The sequence below is a fragment of the Herpailurus yagouaroundi genome, unplaced genomic scaffold (genome assembly GCF_014898765.1).
Source record: "Herpailurus yagouaroundi ecotype Mexico unplaced genomic scaffold, PumYag 139, whole genome shotgun sequence".
NCBI classification, from domain to species: Eukaryota; Metazoa; Chordata; class Mammalia; order Carnivora; family Felidae; genus Herpailurus; species Herpailurus yagouaroundi.
In genome coordinates this window covers 4,129,012-4,146,954 of record NW_024412394.1, presented here as the reverse complement: position 1 = coordinate 4,146,954, position 17,943 = coordinate 4,129,012, and the positions used below count along the sequence as shown (strand labels likewise).

Below are 17,943 nucleotides of genomic sequence, written 5' to 3'. Positions count from 1 at the left end.
AAAACATCTAAGTTCTGATACCTTTTTCACACCTTTTTTTATCATCATAGGATGTGGAGTAGAAACGCCTTCCCCACCACGCTCCCCTTTCTCCCCGCTGAGACGGAGGAAAACTTATACCTAGACTTACTCCTAGCCCAGCCTGACTGAGAACTGTCAACGCAGGAAGTCATTGTGTGTATCAGGATGCAACCCAGACATTTGCTGGGGAAAGGAAAGCAAATAAACCAAATCCTACAGCTGGGAATTTGAGAACAGAGAAATCAGCCTGGGCCTCCATGGGGAAGCCACCGGGGTTAAGTATATTAGCCACAAGAGACCAGAGACCTAGACTGGGGAGAAGGAAAAGATCTTTAGGGTCCCTTTTCAGAGTCTGGCCCTGCCCCATTCAGCTACACTCCCTCTGCCTTCATTAGGCTCTCAGCTATCCCCCCGTCTTCTCTGATACTATTCCTCCCTGGGCTTCATCCTGGTGGCCAAAACTACCAGTCCGACACATTCCTTACACTGGCTTTGACTGGGCTGCCTCGTGTCTCTGTGAGCCACACCAGAGGGACGGCAGAGCTGATGGTGACCACGTGTAGGGGGCACGGGAGATGAGAGGGCCTCCCCCGCACACACACGGGCTCTGGGGGCAGACTGAAGAGGCCTTCTTAGAGGTCAGGTGCAAGGAAGAAAGCCCCCCAGGGAGAACAACGGGAAGGAAATGCTTGTATGGCTTTGGAGTTGGTAAGCTAGCGCAGGAGAGAAGTAGAGAATCTAGAGACACAATAAAGGATGTGTCCCAGCCCCCGTGTTGAGTCTGCCTTCCAGCTGCAGAGGGAAATGAGACACACGCCCATTGTCAACACTCTTGCCCTTACAGGCAGTGAGAACAAGCCCTACCAGGAAGCGAGCTGGCCTCTCTGCCTCCACTAGACTTGCCCACTTGCTCTCTGGGGCTGAGGGAAGGGCGTGACATCCTCACGTGGGTTAGGCCCAACACTTTAACGGGGGCCCTCTTACATTCTCTCCTCCCTCCCTTGAAACACAAGCCCAAGCTCAGGCTAGACCCACCATGTTCAGGAAGATCGCAAGAGTCTCCTGCCTGCCTCCTGTGGCCTGTGTCTGTCTGGACGTCTCTGTTAGTTCTGAGAGAGGAGGGGAGGGGCAGAGACAGAAAGAGAGAGAGAATCCCAGGGCTTCTGCTCCACACTGTCAGCTCCTCGTGAAAACACAGATCCTCGCTGACTGGTTTCAACAGTGGCCAAGGGCATGGAGGCCAGCAGCTCACAATCAGGAGACCTGTGACCATCCCTGCTTGGTAAGGATGGGACAATGCAGGTGCTCATACACTGTACAAGTGAAGATGCCACAGACACGGCCTGGCACCAGGCCTGGTTACCAGGGGAGACCGTGGAACCTTCATGACAGAAAACAATCTGGGATAATCTTGCCTTGTGGAGAAGAGTGGAAGGGATAATCCCTGAAGATTTTTCTTGCACCTCTTGTACTTGGGTAATTCTGCCTTACTGTAGTCAATTCTCAAGTTACCTTTCAGATACGCAAAGCAAGCCTTTCAGTATTGTGTGTTGCTTAGTTCTCTGCTCCTTGGTCGGCATTTTAAGTAATACTCTGTGAGAGGACTATAGCCAGCTAGAAGCAAAGATGATTCAAGACAAAATGGAAAGAATGTAGTTTGAGTTCCCTTCTTTGTATTCAGATTCTACTACTAGAAGCATGTTAAACAAACTGCGTTCCCTGTCTCCAAGTTTATGGTAAGCACGCGCAGGTAAAAGAGAAGTATCTGAACGTCTCCAAGTTAAAGCATAAGCAGGGCTGAGCCGTGGGAAACAATGGGAGGCACAAAGGGACCCTCAATGGGTCTTCTGCTTCCTTTGAGCTGAATCTTAGAGTTAAAATAATGCTGTCACCACCCCCTTCAAATCTTCTTAATGCTACTGGTAAGTCATGAGGGATCCCACCAGTGGAGATCTGCATTTAAATAGAATTATGAATATAATCTAAAGTCAAATAGAAATTATTTTGAGCATTTTTACCACCATCCCTCTCTATTCCGAGGAAAACTGAAAACAGGATTCAGAGAGGACTTACACCCGGCGTCCTAGCTACTGTGAAGCTGCTAAGGAAATCCCTAGTCTCAAGGAGGTTATAATTACGGCTTGGGTCAAAAGATAACAGTCCCACTGAGACCTTCTATGCGTTTCGTGGACTTGTCAGGTTTCACAATATCATGACTACTTCAACTTCTGGGTATATTCTCAGAAGGATTTAAAACAGGGACTCAAACAGACATAATACCCAAAGTGGAAGCAATCCAACTGTCCACAGAGGATAGAGTAGACGGACAATTTGTGTTACACACATATAACGAATATTATTCAGTTTTAAGAGGAAGGAAATTCTGACACACGTTACAACATAGATGAACTCTGAAGATATTATCATGCCAAGTGAAATAAGCCAGTAACGCAAGGACCGACAATATATGGTCTTACTTGTTTGAAGTACCTGAAATATTCAAACTCATAGAGACAGAAAGTAAGATGGTGGGTTGTTGGGGATGGAGAATTATTATTATTTTTTTAATGTTTATTCATTTTGAGAGAGGAGGGGAGGGGCAGAGACAGAAGGAGAGAGAAAATCCCCAACAGGTTCCCTGATGTCAGCATGGAGCCCAACGTGGGGCTTGATCCCATGACCCTGGAATCACGATCTGAGCTGAAACCAAGAGTCAGACGCTCAACTGACTGAGCCACCAGGCGCCCCCAGAATTATTATTTAATGGATACAAAGTTTCAGTTTGGGCAGACGAAAAAAGTCATAAAGACAGGTGGTGGTCATCCCACAGTGTGAATGTACTTGATGCCGCTGAACTGTGCACTTAAAAAGGGTTAAAATGGGACATTTCATGTTACACACACTTACCACAATAAAAAAACCATCATTAGCCCAGCTTGATAAAGTAGAGCAAACACAGGACTAGGAATTCTGAGGTATGAGTTCTAGCCTTCATCCTGTTACAGTGTGGCTTTAAAGCCCCGGATAAGTCCCTTAACTTCTCAGAGTGTGACCTGGCCCATAGATTTGTCGAGGAGAACAAATGAGAATGCACAAGAAAGAGCTCTGCAGGGACCACAGCTCCGTATCCGAACAGAAGGTACCCTCATGATTAGCCACACACCTGCCCACGGCCGGAGGGAGGTCTAGGACACATACATGCAGAACAGGTGCTGTGGAGGTATGGAGCAGAGAAGGGCCGAGAATGGTTAAGTACTTCCCTTACCTCCTGTACAAGCGGCTGCTGGAACAATGGAATGAGAGGATTTGTCCTTGGAATGTCGATGTGAATCTGAAAAAGAGAAGTCATGTCTAAAAACACAAATGCCAGTTTGTTCTTTTGAGAAGTTATTTTCTTAAGATGTGCGAATCAAGGGGGTAAGAGTGACAGCACAGTATCTTCAGAAAGAACTGACGGACATACCAGAAGGGTCTAATTAAGCCCGCCTGTCCATCTGGAATACGTTTCCATGACAGCAATAGCTTACTGAAACTGAGGAAACCTCCGCAGATAAACCACTTATGTCGAACAGCAACGGGCTTCACGACCTAAAGAACCCACGGCCTAAGAGAATCTCCCTGGAGTCTGTTTCACTCTGGGCTGGTGCTTACTCAACAGAAATGATCAAAATGTGCGTCCCTCTTTCAGAGTCTTACTCATCAATAGTTCCCAAGAGCGGAGAGAGCTCTGAAAGTGGCAGACATGTGACTGGCTTGGGAACCAGAGGGAGCCGGCATTCAGTAACTGTCACTGCCAAGTCCTCACGTCTGTTACCAAAGAGGTCACGACAGCTGGTTTCAGCTTCAGGATTTCTCCGAGCCTTAACGATCGATCCCGAGGACCGTGGCGGCGACAGCAGCAGAAGCTACTTTGGCTCTTGAGGCTTCCTGAAGACAGCTGCCAGCAACCTGGGCTTTTCCCCTCGCCCCTCTTCTTCCTCCCCTCCTCTTTTGGCAGGCGGTGGGGACCACCGTGAGGGTGATGGAACACTGCCTGCCGAGCCTGCTGGTAACTACTGCTCCTGCAGACACACGGACAGACATGGGTGCTGAAACGGCACTAGCTGCCAGGTGGACATACTAATGTCACACAGTCTAGAGGGACTGGACCACTCCTGAGTGAGCTTCTCTTTCACTCTGTGCCCCAGGACCCTTACTACTTGCGGCCTGGGACCAGTAGTGTTGACACCGCCTGGGAGTTTGACAGAAGTGAAGGTCTCAACCCAGACCCACTGAATCAGAATCTGCATCTTATCATAACATTTGGGTGGGATTTTATCAAGACCCTGGATGACTTGTATGCATGTGGAAGTTGGAGAAGCAATGCCACTGATCAGTGCAAAAAAAAAAAAACAACAGAAAAAAAACAAAAACTCTATTTAAAATGGCTAAAATCAGAGCTACTCATTAGAAACAGGGGAAGCAGTTCTGGGAATAAATTTAATTCCTAACCAGCATACCATAGCCTGAAGACTCGGAAATCCTGCACTATGACAGTTCTCCCAGGAGAGACATCTGACAATTATGATTCGTAACCAAAAAGGTGATGACTGTACCTGTCGGTAGGTATCCTGGTGATGTTCCTCATTTCGAGAGTCATAATACTGCTCAATGAAGCCAAAATATTCCTCCCGCTTCCGCTGCAGGGTCAACTTCCTCCTCTCGGTGTTTGCTGGGAGATAGCCCTACAGACAGGACCGTGGTTAGATGGGGACACACGTCGGTTGCACGAGTCCTTAATTTTTATTTTAGCCTAAGGATTGGCTTGGCAACCGTCAAAGGGGCGGAAGGACAGCTGCCAAGAGCACAAGAATCCTCCCTTTTTGGGCCCGGCCGCCCAGCGTCTGCTCTCTCCTTCTTCAATGAGACTCACGTGTGGGCAGACGAAGCCAGGCCAGCTTTCCCAGGGTTACATGCACACTCCCGCAGCCCTGCACTGTAGTTGCGGTGCGTGCTGCTGGTGAGCGCCCCGGAGCTGGCTCAGCAGAGCAATGAATCTAGGTCAGCGGGAGGGAACTGGACCCGACTGGGGGCCTCTGGAGGGCTGCGTGTGTACAAGGCGATACTTCCGGGAATCCCAGCCCTACGGCCACCTCTACGGCACATCCCAGGGGTGTGCCCTGGAAGTCTGTGCCAGTCACACATTCTTCTCCACGCTAATATTCAGAACTGCCAGCTTAGAAAGCTGAATGGAATCTGTGACACGGGCAGCCACAACGTGCAGACACGGAACTTCCGGCAGCAGCCTCCCGCCTAGCCAAAGCTTCAGGCCAACTTTCCTTCTCCCTCCTGGTCTAGAGCCCACTCTCAATTCGTGCGGCTCCCGTTCCCGAAACCACGACCAAATCTACACTTACTGGCATTCAAACTTATTAGAAGTGGCGGAGGCAGTGATTACATGGCTGCAGGATCGGGACTCGTGGGGAACACCGAGGAAAGAGTCACTTCCTCTCGCAGACATTTATGTAATACATTCCCCAGGCAGGGCCTGCAGAGCAGGGACCAGGCTTCATTCATTGTTGTGTATCCCCGCAGCTGCTGGCACCATGCCTGGCAGACAGCAGGCCCTCAATAATTCCTTGCTAGATGAATGAATGAATGAACGAACGTGACAGGCTCAGGAAGTCCGAGCGTCCCTATCACAGAGGCTGGCACAGTGCTCTGCCCTCAGTGAGAGCGGGACTGGTGCAGGCTCCTGGGGGAGGCCCATGTCTCACCTCCTCACAGTGCCAGAGTCGCTTTCCACCACTCTGGTTATTCCTACTGAGGAAAGAGTGAAGTCTGGGGAGTGTGGGAGCCTGTCCAAACAAGTGCTGAGATCCCCACCTCACTACGCTCTTTCTCCCTGGCGTTGAGCAAGGGGGGATACACCAACAGGGAAAAGCTGTGCTCTTCTATACGTGCGTGAATAACTCGCAAGGATGTGTTTATTTAGGCGCAGAAATAAGATGACAGTCCCACAGATCTGCCACACCCAGTGGGACTGGAGGAGTCTATGCAGTAAGATGAATGTGCCCACACTAACCTCAGCAGGTAAGAAGGGCTGTGTGAGGCTCACGCTTCTCTACACAGCGGGCAGAACTCACCGACAGGAGTCTCCAGGTTATGGGTCGAACCTCCCTGGGAACCCCCGGCCAGCTACACTTCCTCAGTTCATCTGCAAAGGGACAACGGCTTGATTGGATTAGCCCTTCCCACAAATGCCCTAAGACAACCCTGAGCCAGCACTGCCTGATTCCTCCCACCATTCAAGAAAGACCACCACCAGCAGCAGCAGCAGCGGCTACCGACAAGCACGGGGAGAAAGCCCCAGACAACAGCCCTGAGCAGCAAAGTGGCGAAGACACGGCTCTGCAGTAGTGATGCAGTCAGCTCAGAGATCAGACTCAGGGGGGCAAAGAGAGACCCGTGGGTGTGGATTTGAGTCAGAGTTGCCTCGAGGCAGAGGAGACCAAAGCCAGAACAGCTACACTATGGTCTACCGGCCGCAGAATCCAGTCCCACCTAATTTGGTCCCTAATTTCTAGTAACATACTTCTGACTTAATACCTGCATGTCACTGCAATGGGCACCAGATCAGGAGATGCTGGAAAAGTAAAAGAAGGAAGAATAAAGAGCAATAGCTTCCAGGTCTCTGAGAATTCCAGTCACCAAGAGGTCCTACCTTGCCCGGGGCTCATGGGGACTCACCTAAGTCAGTGTTGTGGCTGGAGAGAAGCTGACGGAATTTTTCTAGGCGGGTTTTCTCCCGGACAGTCATCGGGGGCGCCCCGGAAGCATTCTGGTCCGAGATGCGGGCAACCAGGGGGATGATGGGTCGGAGAGGGAGTGACTGCTGTTTGTGGAGTGGATTCCTCAGGCATGTGTCACCTGTGATAATGAAAGAGAAAGAGAACAGGCGGCAATGTAGAGCATGGACGTGGAGGGACCCTGAGCTGGCTGTTCAGTACTGGCCCCTCCACCAGAACCGGGTCCGAGCAGCTGGCGCGCTGCCCCAAGGTGCCCGCTGAGGGCAGCCAGGGGACCGAAACCGTCTGCCCGGGGGAAGGGCTGCATTTTTATCACAGGCTCCCAAGGCATCTTATGTGCTAACAGACTCCAGAGGCCGTAGCAACTGTGACAACTTTTTTGGCAACTCTGGATGGAAATCAAATGTTTTCTTTCTACCCCAACCTGGGATGTGTCTTCATGCCTAATATTGAATGTGGGGGCAACACGGTCTAAGGTAGTGTTTGCCTTCCCTTTCCACATCACAGAGCACGTAAGCAGTGAGTTAAATTCTGACTGTCCTTTCATAACTGTTTCATATTCTTTATCTATCTGGGCCTTAAAAAGCAGGAGTCACAGGGAACCTGAGTGGCTCAGTCGGTTAGGCATGTAAGTAGGGCACATGTAATAAAAACAGGTGGCTGCTTGCCCGAAGCCCCAGGCCCCATGCAGCTGGCCCAAGGGCTGAGAGGATCAATATCCATGGCACAACCCGAAGCTGTTCTTGGCCCATCAATGTGCCCTGCACAGCAGGTGAGAGGCTCTGGCCCCAGCCAACCCTGTTTTGGGTTCCTCTGTGCTCCTACATTTCCCACCAAGGTGAGCCAGCTTTTAATTCTGCTGGGATATGACTGAAATAACAAGAACACAGACCCCAGCAGAACCACATGGCTGGTTCTTGACATTTCTAACCCAGATGATAGGAAGGAGAAACGAGCAGTATAGGACTAACATTTCCTGAGCTCCTACTATGTATAAGGCATCATGCTGGTCACATTTACATAGGATCTCTCATTTGATTCTTGCAACATATGGTAGGAATTATTACTTTACAGATGAAGAAACCACAGCTCAGAGAGGTTAAAAGTGATTTGCTAGTGAGACCTGAGATGCCACCTTAGGTCTGTCTGATTCCAAAATCCTTATTTATTTTACTACCCCAAAGTAAAGTCAGTTTTAAATTCTGACTGTCCTTCCATAACTATTTCATGTTCGTTTATCTATCTGGGCCTTAAAAAGCAGGAGTCACAAGGAACCTGAGTGGCTCAGTCAATTAAGCATCGGCTTCGGCTCAGGTCATGATCTCGAAGTTCATGTGTTCAAGCCCCACATCTGGCTCTGTGCTGTCAGCACGGATCCTGCTTCAGATCTTATCCCACTGTCTCTGCCCCTTCCCCGCTCATGTTCTCTCTTCTCTCAAAAATAAACATTAAAGGGGCGCCTGGGTGGCGCAGTCGGTTAAGCGTCCGACTTCAGCCAGGTCACAATCTCGCGGTCCGTGAGTTCGAGCCCCGCGTCAGGCTCTGGGCTGATGGCTCAGAGCCTGGAGCCTGTTTCTGATTCTGTGTCTCCCTCTCTCTCTGCCCCTCCCCCGTTCATGCTCTGTCTCTCTCTGTCCCAAAAATAAATAAACGTTGAAAAAAAAAAAATTTTTTTTAAATAAATAAATAAACATTAAAAAAAAAAAAAGGGCTAAATGGGTAAGGGGCATTAAGGAATCTACTCCTGAAATCATTGTTTCACTATATGCTAACTAATTTGGATGTAAATTTTTAAAAATAAAAAATAAAATTAAAAAAAAAAGGCAGGACTCACAACAAGAATTAAATGATGAGGGGTTCCTGGGTGGCTCAGCTGGTTAAGCATTTGGTTCGGGTCATGATCTCACAGTTTGTGAGATCAAGCCTCATGTCAGGCTCTGTGTTAACAGCATGGAGTCTGCTTGGGATTCTCTCTCCCTCTCTCTCTGCCCCTCCCCTGCTTGCATGCATGCTCTCTCTCTCTCTCTCTCTCTCTCAAAATAAATAAACATTTTTCAAAAAATAAAGAAAGACAGGGCACCTGGGTGGCTCAGTTGGTTAAGTGTCCAATGTCGGCTCAGGTCATGATCTCGTGGTTTGTGAGTTCAAGCCCCACGTTGGGCTCTGTGCTGACAGCTCAGAGCCTGGAGCCTGCTTTGGATTCTGTGTCTCCCTCTCTCTCTGCGCCTCCCCTGTTCATGCTCTGTCTCTCTCTCAAAAATAAATGAACTTAAAAAAAAATTTTTTTTTAATAAAAAATAAAGAAATCCTCTCTTGGAAAAAAAAAAAAAAAAGATGAGCACTCAGCAACATGCACAACTAGAAGGTTTACAGAAGCAACAGTCACAGGGTATTTGGCTGGGATGCCTAGGCTGGGGCCTAGGAAACACAGACCACACACTGGCGGCCTGAGAGCGATGTGCACCTCTGATATCACAGATTAACACATGACGTTCACAGGAGGGGACCTCATAAAGGGAATGTTCTGGACGGTCCTGGCTGTATGAGGGCTGCACCTTTACTAGAGATGGGGGCGGGGAGGGGGGTGCTTCCTCACACTTGAGATCCTTTAAGACCCTCAATCACAGCACACAGACACTTCCAACAGCTTATAGCTATGGCCAATCAACACCGAACACCCACGTGGGCACGGCACTGAAGGTGGAACCTGGAGCCCGATCGGCCATGGAAAGCGACTGTGGCATTTTAACAGCCTCACAGCCTAAGTTCATGACCACGTGCTTATTCTGAAACTGCAGAAGTTGTTCTCTTAGAGCACGAGTCGGGACACACGCCAGGCTCTGACATTCTTCCACTTCCCTTCGCCCTTTACCAGTCAGCCATTCTAACTTTCACTGGAATAATGACACTTCCCTCTCTGACTCAGAATAACTGGCTTCCATAAAACCCTCTAGAGCAAAATTACATACAGCAATGGATAGTTAAGAGGGTACACTGAGAGACCCCAAACATCTGATAAAACCACCATTACCTCAACCACTTGCAGAAGCCAGTTTCCCAAAAAGAAACAGAAGGCGTGTCTCCTCCCACGCCGCCCCCAACCTGAGGCTGTGACACAGAGCCTCCGGGCCCATGTTGCTCCATTCCTTAGGAACAGGAAAGGAACAACCTTACTAGTGACTGCTCCCCAGGGCCGAACAGGCCAAACAACAGTGCCACACGTTTGTGACATTCAGCCACTAACAACTTTACATACATGAGTCAATAATCTTAAACCTGACCAGGCCCAAAGAAATGTGAAGCAACCAAAGAGCAAAAGTTCTAGACCCCATCACAGGGAAAGGAAGAACAAAACGGCAGGCAAAAATGGGGTGTCAGTGGGGCGCCTGGGTGGCGCAGTCGGTTAAGCGTCCGACTTCAGCCAGGTCACGATCTCGCGGTCCGTGAGTTCGAGCCCCGCGTCAGGCTCTGGGCTGATGGCTCGGAGCCTGGAGCCTGTTTCCGATTCTGTGTCTCCCTCTCTCTCTGCCCCTCCCCCGTTCATGCTCTGTCTCTCTCTGTCCCAAAAATAAACGTTGAAAAAAAAAAATTAAAAAAAAAAAAAAAATGGGGTGTCAGCAAGTGAAGCCCCAGGTAGCCATCAAGGTGTGGGGGCAGAACAAGCAGAGTCTATGACCCATCGGGCTCAGGCTTGAGCTTTCGCATTTACCATTCAATGGAAGATCTGAGTAATGCCCTAGAGAAAAACTGTTCATTTGAGGTGCGCTCTGCTGAAAAGGGTGAGGCTGTGGAAGGGAGCAGGATGGACTTACTGGAATTTCTGGACAGCTGAGCGTCACTGCTGGACTTGATGACCTTGTAGCTGGCAGGAACATCGGATGTTGTTGACTGGGAGCGTTCTGGTTTCACCCTCAGCTTGCTGTGGTTTTCTAGGACTTGGGCTGCGGTCGCCAGAGCAACTTTTGAGTTTAGAGTTTGGAAAGAAGGGGAGGAAAAGTCCTCTTCCTCATCATCGCCAATGTCCCAAGCATCACTGGTATTCCGGGCAAACTCATGGAAACTGGAGGCCTTCTTATTCTTCAAAGGAACTGCGTTGACTTTTGACCGTTCTTTGATGAAGCTTTAAGAAAGGAGACATCGTTACCAGGGAATGATCTGACACTTCTGACCACCTTCACTGGCTTAATATGAACAGTATGACAAACTAGTTGATATATAATCTTTACCTTCTACAAATAAAAACAGCTGTATCCATTCCTCATCTAGAGGCATCTAGACCAGCACTATACTGCAGAGACTGATGGAGCAGAGACAAAAATGCTCACCAAATATCCCATGTGCTCCCCTATACTTCCCAGCCCCCCCACCCCCGCCCCGTATTCAGACAAGGCTAGAAGACTAGTTCTGGCCAATAAGCTGAAGAGAGAAGTGAGGAAATCACTCCAAAGCCAAAGCAGACAAGCACAGGGATGAGTTCTCTCTCTATAAGCTTTCTTCTACTGTGGTAACTGGCCAGGCGCCTCCCTCACCTGGGAAGCAGAGTGACTGCGTAGGGTAGAGCCTGCCCTCCACTCCCACTCAACTCCACTCTGGACACGTAGCATGAGAAAGGAATAAATGAACCTTTGTTGTGACAATCCACTGAGATTCCAGAGTTAATCTGCTACGGTAACATAACCTAAACTATTCCTTAGAGTAGGACATGAACTCCTGGCAGAACCAGAGGTAATTTTAGGCAGTCCATATGTAGCATGAAACATCAAGTTCCAGAATGAATGAGATGTTCCTTTTTCATTCTGTTAAAGTCCTTCAGCTAGCCTAAAGGAGACAGTCTCAGTATGGTGCTATTCTGTCTTTAAGACTATTTTTTAACAAAGAGAGGACAGCCTCAGATCAACATGTTTGCAAGCAACATCAGCTGGTTTAGAATTTTCTTAATAAGAGAGTTTTGTTTTTTTCACTGTGTTTACTTTTAAGGTTACTTCTTCTATTTTTGGCAAATGATAATTAGCTTTCCACTTCTAATTTACAGAAGTGATGAGGTTTACTTTAAAATATCAATGTGGGGAGACTGGGTGGCTCAGTCGGTTAAGTGTCCGACTTCAGCTCAGGTCATGATCTCACGGTTCGTGGGTTCGAGCCCCGCGTCAGGCTCTGTGCTGACGGCTCAGAGCCTGGAGCCTGCGTCGGATTCTATGTCTTCCTCTCTCTCTCTCTGCCCCTCCCCCACTCATGCTCTGTCTCTCTCTCCCTCTCAAAAATAAATAAACATTAAAAAATTAAAAAAAAAAAGATAAAATATCAATGTGGAATTATGGAAAGAGGCTAAATGTCCATCATCTAATGAATGGATAAAGAAATTGTGGTTTATATACACAATGGAATACTATGTGGCAATGAGAAAGAATGCAATATGGCCTTTTGTAGCAACGTGGATGGAACTGGAGAGTGCTATGCTAAGAGAAATAAGTCATACAGAGAGAGACAGATACCATATGTTTTCACTCTTAGGTGGATCCTGAGAAACTTAACAGAAGACCATGGGGGAGAGGAAGGAAAAAAAAATGGTTAGAGAGGGAGGGAGCCAAACCATAAGAGACTCTTAAAAACTGAGAACAATATGAGGGTTGATGGGGGGAGGAAGGGAGGGGAGGGTGGGTGATGGGTATTGAAGAGGGCACCTGTTGGGATGAGCACTGGGTGTTGTATGGAAACCAATTTGACAATAAATTTCATATTAAGAAAAAAAAATATATATATATATCAATGTGGGTCGCCTGGCTGGATCAGTCGGTAGAGCATGTGAATCTTGACCTCAGGGTTGTGAGTCTCAGCCCCACATTGGGTGTAGCAATTACTTAAAAATAAAATCTTAAATACACACACACACACACACACACACACACACACACACAAATCTAATTGAGGTTTTTTAAGAGGTTATTTTTAAAAAATGCATTCAGTAAAATAACAGAACAGACTTTGGCAAAAAAACGTGAAGATGGTACATGACAGCAGTTTGGGAAAACTAGATTGACTCACTGAGGAAAGAGAGCTTAGTCCTAGGAGTCATGCGAATCATTCCTACTTTCCTGACCTTTTCCTCTTTAGGTCTCCCCTTTAACATCTGTGGGCCCTTATTCTGGATCCTGGGGACTATGTGGTTGGGACATTTCTAATTCAGTCTTGTCTAACATCCCTCAAATCCCAAACCTTGTGTACATTTACACCTGGAGCCTGAATGCACTGGAGTAAAGACATCACTTGGGAATGCAAGCTGGTGCAGCCACTCTAGAGAACAGTATGGAGGTTCCTCAAAAAACTAAAAATAGAACTACCCTACGACCCAGCAATTGCACTACTAGGTATTTATCCAAGAGATACAGGTGTGCTGTTTCAAAGGGCACATGCACCCCCATGTTTATAGCAGCACTATCAACAATAGCCAAAGTATGGAAAGAGCCCAAATGTCCAGCAATGGATGAATGGATAAAGAAAGCGTGGTGTGTATGTGTATATATATATATATATATACACACACACACACACACACACACACACACACTAGGGAGTAATCCTCGGCAATCAAAAAGAATGAAATCTTGCCATTTGCAACTACGTGGATGGAACTGAAGGGTATGATGCTAAGTGAAATCAGTCAGAGAAAGACAAATATGATATGACTTCACCCATATAAGGACTTTAAGAGACAAAACAAATGAACATAAGGGAAGGGAAAGAAAAATAATATAAAAACAGGGTGGGGGGGTGGCGACTGGATGGCTTGGTCGGTTAGGCGTCCAACTTCGGCTCAGGTCATGATCTCACGGTCCATGAGTTCGAGCCCCGCGTCAGGCTCTGTGCTGACAGCTCAGAGCCTGGAGCCTGTTTTCGATTCTGTGTCTCCCTCTCTCTCTGCCCCTCCCCCGTTCATGCTCTGTCTCTCTCTGTCCCAAAAATAAATAAACGTTGAAAAAAATTTTTTAAAAGGGAGGGGGCAAAGCATAAGAGACTCATAAATATGGAGAACAAACAGAGGGTTCCTGGAGGGGTTGTGGGAGGGGGGATGGGCTAAATGGGTAAGGGGCATTAAGGAATCTACTCCTGAAATCATTGTTGCACTATATGCTAACTAATTTGGATGTAAATTAAAAAAATAAAATTAAGTATTACGTTAAAAAAAAAAAAGACATCGCTAATTGCCTCCCTGTTTCCTCCAGCAAAGCACAGTGATACTAGAGGGGAAACAAGGTTCTGCCAGGAGCTGTTTCTTCCCTTTGGGTAGAGGTGGGTGGTCTAACAACCCATCTCATCTCCCTCGATGAGTCCAATGCTTATCCTAAAAGATAATTGTTATTAACACTGATAAATACAGTCTGGGAGCTCATACAGCTCAGCTCATCAATATGTCCTTACTATTAGCATCAGAAAAGGAGTAAGATTTTAACTCAGGCATTGTTTTCAAAGCTGGTCTTACACAGAGTAAAGGAAGAGAAGACATCACACAAAATACAAGGGAGAAAACTAGATTACAAGATGCAGCAGTTCAAATGTGATAGAAACAAAATACCATTTTCTACCCGCCAAGTTAGCAAAGATCTAAACAGCATTCTCTTCAGTGTTGCCAAGGGTGCAGTGGGACCGCCATCTAATGGTGCAGGTGAGGGTGTATGTTGTACAGCCTTCTGGAAAACAATCTGGCAACATACATACCATAAGCCCGAAAATGGTTTATAATTTCTGACCCTGACAAAATAACCAGAGGGTCAAAGGATCTAAGACAGTTTATCATGGTGTTATTTTGGTTAAAAACTGAAAACAGCATAAACATCTAGAAATTGGAATGATGAAATTTGTTCAGCCACCAGATGAAATGTTATAATGCCACTGAAAAAGCACATCTCACAGGCTATTAAGTAACACTAGAAAACGATCTCAATAAAGTGAAAACTGGAGCCAAAAAAATATATTTTTATAATCTCTATATTAAAAAAAAAAAGTATATGCATAGAAAAGACCAGAAAGAAAATACATCAAAATGTTAACAGTGCTTATCGCTAGGCTGTGGAATTCTAGGGGATATTTCATTTCCTTTCTATAGGTCTCTGAATTATTTGTGTCTTCTACAGTGAGCATATTATTAACCAGTGGATAAGGTTGTTGGCTTTCATCAATCCCCAAAGTAAGGGTACTTATAAACTTACTAAACAAACGATCAGAAACGAGCAAGAGCTCAAATCAAAGAAAATAAAACTTGGGACAACACACTGTGGATATCTGCTGTCAAAAATCCATCCACGAGCCAGAAGAGGCAAAGCATTCGTCTGTGGACCTGCTGAGGCTGCAGGTTCTGGACCCATCACTATGACTGTTTCTCTTTTGTAAAGGGGGATGCAGAAAGGGACCCTCAGAGGGTCCACTGTCAAGAACAAATAGGCAGATGTGTAAGAAAGCTCTGCCACCAATAAAATACTGCATACAAGTTCGTTTTCCTCTTTGGAGGCTATGTGTACCTCAAGATTGCACACAATGAACCCAACTGACTGATATGGAGTACCTTGGATACCAAGATTAACCACCGTGTTTTTCTGGTTGATCTTTCCTAAATACTCTCTCTCTCTCTCTCTTTTTTTTTTTAAAGTAGGCTCCACACCCAACATGGGGCTTGAACTCACGACCCAGTAATCAAGAGTCACATGCTCTACCAACTAAGTCAGCCAGGCGCCCCTCTTAAATACTCTCTTGATATTTTTAAGATTTTTAAAATAAGCCATCAAATCAAGAAGCTAAATTTTTTTTTATTTTTTTTTATTAAAAAAAAATTTTTTTTTAACATTTATTTATTTTTGAGACAGAGAGAGACAGAGCATGAACGGGGGAGGGTCAGAGAGAGAGGCAGACACAGAATCTGAAACAGGCCCCGGGCTCTGAGCTGTCAGCACAGAGCCCGACGCGGGGCTCGAACTCACAGACTGTGAGATCATGACCCGAGCTGAAGTCGGACGCTCAACTGACTGAGCCATCCAGGCGCCCCAAGAAGCTAAATTTTAACTCAGGCCAAAGAAGTGACTGGATGCTGATAGTTTAACACTGGGTGAAGCACACATACACGCTGCACTGGATGGAAACATTGCACCAAGAGATGGGACCAAGACTCAGGCTCTAACACATCTGTACAAACAAAGGAGGTAAATCAGCCGAGTGGTGGGTACATGAGGATTTGTTATATTTTTCTTTACATCTTTTTAAGCATTCAAGTATTTCATTACATTTTTTGAAGGAGATGAAGATTCAATATAAGTCAACTATTGAGATTAAGAATTGGAATTACTCAGGTGAAGACTTCTGCAAATAGAAACTGGAAGGACATATTGCAACACACTGAAGAACAAAGAAAGGAGGAAAGGCTGTCATTCCCTGTGACAGGAAGACAGACTCAAAGCAGACCATCTTGAGGCCACTGAAAATTATTTTAGAGATGCCTATTCCACAAAACCCAGAACGCAACCAACCAGTCAAAAAAAGTCAGCTCCGTCTTCTGGAAAGAGGCCTTCATGGAGGAAGGGGTTGGTACCACCAGGAGGGGTAGGAGTGTGAGGACTGAGGGTTGGTGAGAACCAGTTACAGAATGAAAGAGGCAGGTCAGAGTGAAAAGGTTCCTGGGTTGCCACTGAGAGGAAACAAGAAAATCTACAGACCAGCAACAACGGTGGGATGATTTAAAGTTGAAGCATTTCCATGTTTATTCATTTTGTTCTCTCCAAAGGAGAGAATATAAATTTACACATACGTTAAAGTGTGAATGTATTGGCTATTTACTAGGTGCCAGGTTCTGTGCTAATATTTATATATACCCATTTTCTGATCAATGCTCATTCATAAGGCTATAAGGTACTATTACTTTTTGAGGTATTATTATTATTATTATTCCTATTTGCAGATCAGGAAACTGAGGCTTACTGAGGTCATGAGCAGGCAGCAAAGTCTGGGCTCAAATCTAGGTCTACCTGACCTGACGGCCTGCATACACTCTTTAACTCATCTACCTAGAAAAGGAGGCCTAGTAAGATCTGCAGCCCAGGAAGAGGAGTTGCCAGGCAAACGGAGCACATACCACCACAGCCGTAGTGCCCCCACGTGTGCACAGCTGACAGCCATAACTCTCTAGCCTTGTGCCAATCGTCTCCTGTCTACACAGAACGGGCTGTGTGTGTTGGTAGCCGGAATGGGAAGAGGCTGAATTCAGGAATATGGCCCCTGGAGGAGACACACCGCTCTTCTCTTTTGACATCAGGAGGCCCAGTGAAAAAACCAATCCAGGTGATCCCAGCTGGGGGTACCTCTGGTTTATAGGCTGCCTCATTTTAACATGGCCCCAACTAATTGATAGCCAACCTGAGGTATCCTAACAACCACAGTGTGGCTTGAAGTTCAGCCAAGGTTGTTCAAACTGATCTGTGTCAGACTTACAACCAAACTGGCCTGTCACAGACACCTCCATCGCGCCTCCTTACGACCAAATGCCAAATTATAGCTTCAAAAGCACTTTCACAGAGACCTCTTAATTCTCCCAGTAACTCTGACCTGAGTCTTATTACTTCTATTTCACGGATGAGGAGACTCAGAGAGGTTAAGTAATTTGCCCAAGATCATGGAGCTAGAAAGTGGTGAAGAAAAAGAGATTCAAGGAGTGCACACGACCCTAAAACTCCTGAAAACGTAATTAAGTGGCACATTTGAGAGAAATCAGTGGTTTGGTGAATGGTAACTTGTTGAATGCTGACACGAGCCCCAAAGGATGTTTTGAACAAGAGTGGCTACAGGTTCTACTGGTTAGGAAACAAAAGATCAATCATTCTGTAATCTGATTGAGGCTACACCGTTTTACTGACATGGCTGCTCACTTAACAGAAACAGTACACAAATTTACTCAGAAAAATAATGTCTGACACTGGTGAGGGGTGTGAAACAAGCGGGGAATTCAGTGACATTCAAATAAATCCAGTCATCCCGATAACTAGTGTGGCTGCGTGTGAACCAGCTTCGTAACGCACAAGCAGGATCGTACTTTAGTGCAATTCAGAAAACAATAAATTTAGAGGCTTGTCATACCATCAAGTGGCCAATGGGGCCA

At 46.5% G+C, this 17,943-nt stretch overlaps 1 protein-coding gene across 1 annotated transcript in view; it reads right to left on the bottom strand.

The window, feature by feature from the left end:
- Positions 1-17,943, bottom strand: part of TBC1D22B (TBC1 domain family member 22B) — an 81,499-nt gene that overhangs the window by 41,904 nt on the left and 21,652 nt on the right. Inside the window, exons 3-7 of the mRNA XM_040473374.1 lie at positions 10,622-10,929; positions 6,751-6,930; positions 6,147-6,217; positions 4,617-4,745; positions 3,287-3,352 (exon numbers count right to left, since the gene is read on the bottom strand). Of these exons, the coding sequence (XP_040329308.1) occupies positions 3,287-3,352; positions 4,617-4,745; positions 6,147-6,217; positions 6,751-6,930; positions 10,622-10,929 (754 nt within the window). The remainder of the gene's footprint in view (positions 1-3,286; positions 3,353-4,616; positions 4,746-6,146; positions 6,218-6,750; positions 6,931-10,621; positions 10,930-17,943) is intronic.